A 6763-nucleotide genomic window follows, 5' to 3' on the forward strand; every position below is an offset into this window, starting at 1 on the left:
AGGCAGGGTGGGACCCTATCTAGGGCCACCTGGTGCTAACTTTTTAGGTTTTGTGAGGCCTACTAGTTTCAGTGTCTTGCCCAGTGCTCCTGAATTCCAGAAAAAGAGACAGTTGCTGATAGGGAATCAGGGCCTTTCCTGGCACACCCCAGGGCTGAAGCCAGTGGGGAGCATTCTCTGCAGGTCCCTCTTTTTTCTTGAAAGCCCCCAGAAAACCAAAAGAAGCTTTCTGACAAAGATATGGTAGCCACCAAGATCCAGGCCTGGTGGCGGGGCACCCTGGTGCGTCGGGCACTGTTGCACGCGGCCCTCAGCGCCTGCATCATTCAGTGCTGGTGGCGGCTGATACTGTCCAAGATTCTAGAGAAGAGGCGGCGGGCGGCGCTGGAGGCCTTCTCCCGGGAGGAGTGGGCAGCAGTCACACTGCAGTCACAGGCCCGCATGTGGCGCATCCGCAGGCACTATTGCCAGGTGCTCAATGCTGTTCTCATCATCCAGGCCTACTGGAGGTGCCGCTCCTGTGCTTCCCGGGGGTTCATCAAAGGCCAATACAGAGTCACAGCCAACCAGCTGCATCTCCAGCTGGAGATCTTGCTGGGCTCAGGGCCTTGCATTGTGACAGAGTGTATTCCCCTCTCAATAAAGGAATGAAGTGGTCTTTTCCAGATAGTCTCTGACAAGCTTCAGGAGGTCAGAGCAATGGATGGCAGATACTTGGCTATTCATATACCAGCTCTGAGGAATGGGCAGGGCTTGTCTGAGGCCTCATGTGGAGAAGACTCTGAGCCTCTTTTCCAGACTGAGCAGAGACTGTGATTGATTAGCAATGTCTGCCGTAGGAAGGAAAGTTGACAGGGTACAGACCTGTCAATTGGCCAACTTCATGGAATATCATTCATATTTACATCATTCTATGTACATAGTGCACCCTCCCCAGGACTGGGTATAATAGAAGCCTGGTGGGTGGTGGTCATGGCAATGGCAGCACATTCTCCAGGAATTCACTTATCTGGGTCTGGTTGCTCAGGGCTTATTCCCCAACCCCTAGGACTGAGAGGAGCCCCCCAACTCCAAGCCCTGTGATCCTGTCTCCCTGCTGCACTGGGGTCTATGTCCTTATACTTGGCTTCTAAAAATCTGACACCCAAACTGGAAGCTGTTAGCATAACTCAAGTGCTCATCCTCACCTCAAACCCCATCTGTCCCTTGCCCTCGAGCCCCATATGAAAGCTAGGACTCATTTTCCTCCAGACCAGGCTGGCATGGGAGGTTCCACAGGCAAGGGGGTGGGAGAGAGGGCATTTTGCTGCCAACCCAACCCTCTGGTGAGTGTTAGACCTCAGGCTATCACAGCTGCAGGAGCTGAGCAGGCATTAGTCTTGTGTTCCTTACCCTCCCCACTGGCCCAACTTCTGCAAGGGCCAATCCAGGCAGAGCTGGCTCTTCTGAAAGTCCCTTCCTGTGAAATGCTGACAGCTAGGGTGGGGTTGGGGCCCAGGTGATGATAAGGGCCAATTAAGAGGTGAAGGTTTGCATTACTCTGATGATTAGTGATGTTGAACAATTTTTCACATACCTGTTTGCCACTTAGCAAATAACAATGTAGTGTATATTTTAAGGTACTTAAAAAAAGATTTTTGAATGTTGTCACTACAAAGAAATGATAAATGTTTAAAGTGATGGATATGGTAAATATCCCAATTTGGTCATTACAGTATATATACATGCATTGAAATATAACATTATACCCCATAATTATGTATAATTATTATCAATTATCAATTAAAAAATTAGTAACAAAAAAAGAGGTTAAAATTAGGCTGAACTTCTGCCTGTCAACACTGCTGTCACTGTCCTGTGGTTCCCTGCAGAAAGGGGGGATTCTGAGGACTGGGTCACAGCCCTATGTCCAGCCCTGCTTCAATGACTGTGCCCTGGAGAGCTGGTCCCTCAGCTCATAGATGTTCTGAGATGCTGCCCAGAAGTCTCAGGCTCTAGCTCTCGGGCATGAGCTCTGTATTTCCTGCTCTGTCCTGCCATGTCCTGCCCCTTGTGTCTCGTTCAGGGCCTGGGTCTCTCATACCCACTCTGAAGGATTCCTGTCTTTCTCCTTGCCCCTGTTGTCCTGTGTTCAGAGTATCAGAGCATAGAGCTCTGAATTCCATCTGCTCCACCTCTCACTGTCCTGTGGCCATGGACAAGTCATTTCCCCTCTCTGAGCCCAGTGTCCTGAGCTGTGAACTGGCGCTAACATTCCCCACCTTCCGGGGTAAACGTCAAGCACCGTAAAAGCTAGCACCTTCAAAACATCAAGTTTGTACACCTACTTTGCGTTTAACTTTGTTAATTATACCTCAATAAAGCTGAAAAATTTTTCTGCATCAGCATCAAAACAAGGAAAGGAGTCACAAACAAGCCTTAAATACTGGTAGCCATGGAAAAAACAGCCAATTCTGGGGTCAGCTGGAGTGGCCCAGCAAAGCACACAGAGTCATGTTCATCATTGTTGAAGTACTCCCACTCCCAGGCCTCCTCAGTGGACAGAGCCAGGAAATACATGTTTGTGTATATGCATAAGCATTGCACATTTATATCCGTGTTCATTTCTGTGCCTATCTATATTGAAATCTGTGAGCTCACACTGATACCTCCAATCCCACCCCAAATTTAAGAATTCACTCTGGTTTTCTCCTTTCCATATTTCTTTTCTTTTTGAGATGGAGTCTGGCTTTGTCACCCAGGCTGGAGTGCATTGGCACAATATTGGTTCACTGCAACCTCCGCCTCCCTGGTTCAAGCAATTCTCCTGTCTCAGCCTCCCGAGTAGCTGGGATTACAGGCGTCCACCACCACGACTGGCTAATTTTTGTATTTTTAGTAAAGACAGGGTTTTGCCATGTTGGCTGGGCTGGTCTTGAACTCCTGACCTCAAGTGATCCACCCACCTTGGCCTCTAAGTGTTGGGATTACAGGTGTGAGCCACTGTGCCCAGCCTCCTTTCCATATTTCTACTCTTCTTTCTGAGAGTGACACCCCTAGCTCTGATGATCTTTAATACATTTTCTTATTTGATTTTCCCTGTGTGCAACTAATTCTGCACAGCTACTACTGGCCCCTGTCTTACAGAGACACTGGCCCGTTTCTCTTGATCTCTGATATACGACACCATCTATTGCCCTCTTCTTGTGGCTGAGGCTGTGGCTCCCCACGTTGGTCTGATGACTGGGGTAAATGCTCCTTCACCCAACCTGAGCTGAAACAAAATGTCAGGCCACCCTCTGCGTGGATATCCTCCTCACTGTGCTCAAGTTCTGATGGTCTATGCCACCAAGGATGCCCTTCTCATCCTGCCTGATATGACACTATAACTGGTATGGACTTACACCCCCGTGTGGACTCCTCCTCCCACTGCCTGGGTTTCATGCTGGTCCCTCCTAGAGCAATGCCTTCCTCCCCCGTCTTGTGACCCTCCCTCACCCGGCTCTGTTCCATGGTGGCTCTCTTTGCCCCTGGTGCAGCTATGTTGCACTGCCCAGCCTGAGGATTTCAGACTGATGGAGTGATTCAGGAAGGAAAGGGAAAAGAAAAGGCAAGGGCAAGAGAAAACTAAATTTTCAATAAAAAAATGGAGACAAAGCATCTGCAGAAGAAAATTCTCAATCATGGGCTTCAACATCTGCTTCAACATTTTCACCCCAAACCTCAAGCAAGCATAACCACAGAGAAGATTTGGAAATTGTTCATGAAATAATGAATCAAAATGTTTGAGGTTCAGGCCTTCCTCTCCCGCTACAAATTCATAGGAATAACAGAAAAAAAAACAAACATTGATTTCAAAAGTTTGTACTAGTACCTAAAATATAGGAAGGGGGCCTTCAGGGAATGGAAGCATGTGGAATCCCTAAAAGTCAGAAGGTATATGTGGAAAAACTGAAAGACAATAAATCAAAGCTTTAGAAAAGGCAAAGGCAAGAGTGGCCATGCAGTTTCTCCATGCTTGGAGCTAGCTGACCAGGGACAGCAGGGCTGTGGGCTGTCCCATAGGAGCCCACAGGAGCAGCAGCTGGCTCTCTGCTGAGCTACACAGTTGGCAAGAGTGGCTGACGGCAGAGGGCTCTGTGACCCACCAGGGCCTGGTGCCATGTGACACCCTTGCACAGCAAGGACCCTGCCCAGAGGACCACCCACAGAGGTCCCACCCTGACAGGCTACCTCACAGAAATGGAAGACCCAGAAGTTCCACTGTTGGTCGAATGTGTGCTTCTGAGAAAGGATGGAGAATGGAGGGAAGGAGCACACAAGCATGAATGAGAGGATCTCCCATCATTAATGAGAGTTTTAATGAGATTCTTTAGAAAGAACTACAGTTTAAGACAGCTGACCAACTGCACCAAGATGAGTGAAAACAGATGGAACGCAAAATATGTTATGGCTGAAGATAAACTGAATGAAGATATAGAAATTTTTTTTTTTTGAGGTGAGTTTCGCTCTTGTTGCCCAGACTGCAGTGGCACGATCTCAGCTCACTGCAATCTCCTCCTCCTGGGTTCAAGCGATTCTCTCACCTCAGCCTCCCGAGTAGCTGGGATTACTGGTGCCCACCACTGCACCTGGCTAATTTTTGTATTTTTAGTAGAGACGGGGTTTCACCATGTTGGCCAGGCTGGTCTTGAACTCCTGACCTCAGGTGATTCACCTGCCTTGGCCTCCCAAAGTGCTGGAATTGTAGGCATGAGCCACCGTGCCCAGCCAAAATGCTGAAACATTTAAACAGGAAATAAAACCAATGGCTTACCCACCAAGGAGTAAGTCAGGGTGACTTCAGCTTTCTCAGCAGCAACACTGATTGCAAAGAGAGAGTGGAGCCACAGCCTCAACTTTCTGCAGAAGAATCTTTCTCAGCACAGAATCATAAACTCACCCCGATATTATCCAAGTGTTGTCCCCCCGGCTCCCCTGCAATCTGTGGAGTCAGGGACGTGGCACTCAATAGGCTAATGGGAAATCTAAAAACAAAGATGAGCACCCAAACAAGAACCACCGAGCTTTGGAGGAAACCAATAGCATGAAAAAGCATTCTTAAACTCTGCAAGCAGAAACCTGATAACCAAGGGAAAGACTTGAGAAATTAATATCCTCATTGGGTGGAGGAAGACATCTTAGATACAAAAGAACAAGCCTTTATTAAAAAGCCATTTATGGATCTCAGAAAGGAATAATCCTTGTCAAAATTAAAACCCAGTAGATGGGATGAATAGCAGAATGCAGGTATAAAGTGCAGATTAGTGAGTGGAAATTTTGATGTGAAGAATCCTCCTGGAGTGTAGCATAAAAGGTCAGAGGAATGAAAAGCTTAAAGAAAATAAATAAAAGAATCAGGCATTGATCCAGAAGTTCCAGTCATGGTTGACTGTGTATTCCTGAGAAAGGAATTGCAGAGACAGAGGCAGAAACATTCAAAGCATTGATGAGTTTTCCAGAGCTTAAAGAGACTCACTTGCCCTCAAAAGATGAAGGAAAACAGATGGAGCTTCACACAGGTCACAGCACAATCTCATAACTGATGAAGATAGAATACTTAAATACTTAAAGAGGAAAAGGAATCAACACATCACCTCCTAAGGAACAAGTTTCACATTCACATCAGCTTTCTCAGCATCAACATTGAGTGCAAGAAGAAAATAGAGCAACACTCCCAATGCTCTGAGAGAAAGTAAATGTGAGCATTGAATGCTATGCTACCCCAAATGTCATTCAAGTGTAAGTGCAAAGTGAAAGGCATTCTTTTAATTCAAAATTTAGTCTACATCAAAAGCCTCTGACTGTATCTCTGGGAAATTAACTCCATGACAAAGGAAAACAAATCCAGGAGAATGGCACAAGACATAGTGATGAGTATAGATGCCACTAACATTTATTATTACGACTGAATAAGATTTTCCTATTAAATATGTATATTTCTTTTTTCCTGTTAGACAGGTCTCTCTCTGTAATCAGGCTGGAGTGCAGTAGCTGGATCATGGCTCACTTCAGGCTGCACCTCCCAGGCTCAAGTGATCCTTCCACTTCAGCCTCCTGAGTAGCTGGGACTACAGGTCCATGCCTCAATGCCCAGCTAATTTTTGTATTTTTTGTAGAGATGGGGTCTCACTCTGCTGCCCAGGCTGGTCTCAAATTCCGGGGCTCTAGCAATCCGTCTGCCTCAGCCTCACAAAGTGTTGGAATCACAGGCTTGAGCCACTGCGTCTAGCCAAAATATGTATATTTCCATAAAATATGTCTATTTCTCAAATGATGGCAACATGGGAGGTTGCTGGAGACAGTGTGTGGAGAAAAGGAACTTGGGCTAAAGTTCTTGCCTGATTTGAGGCCCAAGTGATACTGATTTGCTGTAGATGCTCCACAGGCAAAATAAAATCTGTTAACATGTAAGTACTAGAAGAAAAGCAATGAGGTATATAACGTCTAGGTAGATTAGAAACTACATTCAGCTAACTTCTATGTTAGATTTCTATATCTAAAATACATTTGGGAGGCCGAGACGGGCGGATCACGAGGTCAGGAGATCGAGACCATCCTGGTTAACAGGGTGAAACCCCGTCTCCACTAAAAAATACAAAAAACTAGCCGGGCGAGGTGGTGGCCTCCTGTAGTCCCAGCTACTCGGGGGGCTGAGGCAGGAGAATGGCGTGAACCCGGGAGGCGGAGCTTGTAGTGAGCCGAGATCCGGCCACTGCACTCCAGCCTGGGCGACAGAGCGAGA

The 6763-nt window shown here is 46.9% G+C and overlaps 1 protein-coding gene across 1 annotated transcript; it reads left to right on the top strand.

Annotated features, from left to right (window-relative positions):
- Positions 1-204: 204 nt before the first annotated feature.
- IQCF1 (IQ motif containing F1) lies at positions 205-665 on the top strand (the record flags this gene model as incomplete). Its single annotated transcript, XM_011939298.1, has 1 exon — positions 205-665. A coding segment is annotated over one exon (447 nt), but the record flags the coding sequence as incomplete, so codon positions are not given.
- Positions 666-6763: the final 6098 nt, after the last annotated feature.

This window comes from Colobus angolensis, unplaced genomic scaffold (genome assembly GCF_000951035.1).
Source record: "Colobus angolensis palliatus isolate OR3802 unplaced genomic scaffold, Cang.pa_1.0 Scaffold18, whole genome shotgun sequence".
Classification (NCBI taxonomy): domain Eukaryota; kingdom Metazoa; phylum Chordata; class Mammalia; order Primates; family Cercopithecidae; genus Colobus; species Colobus angolensis.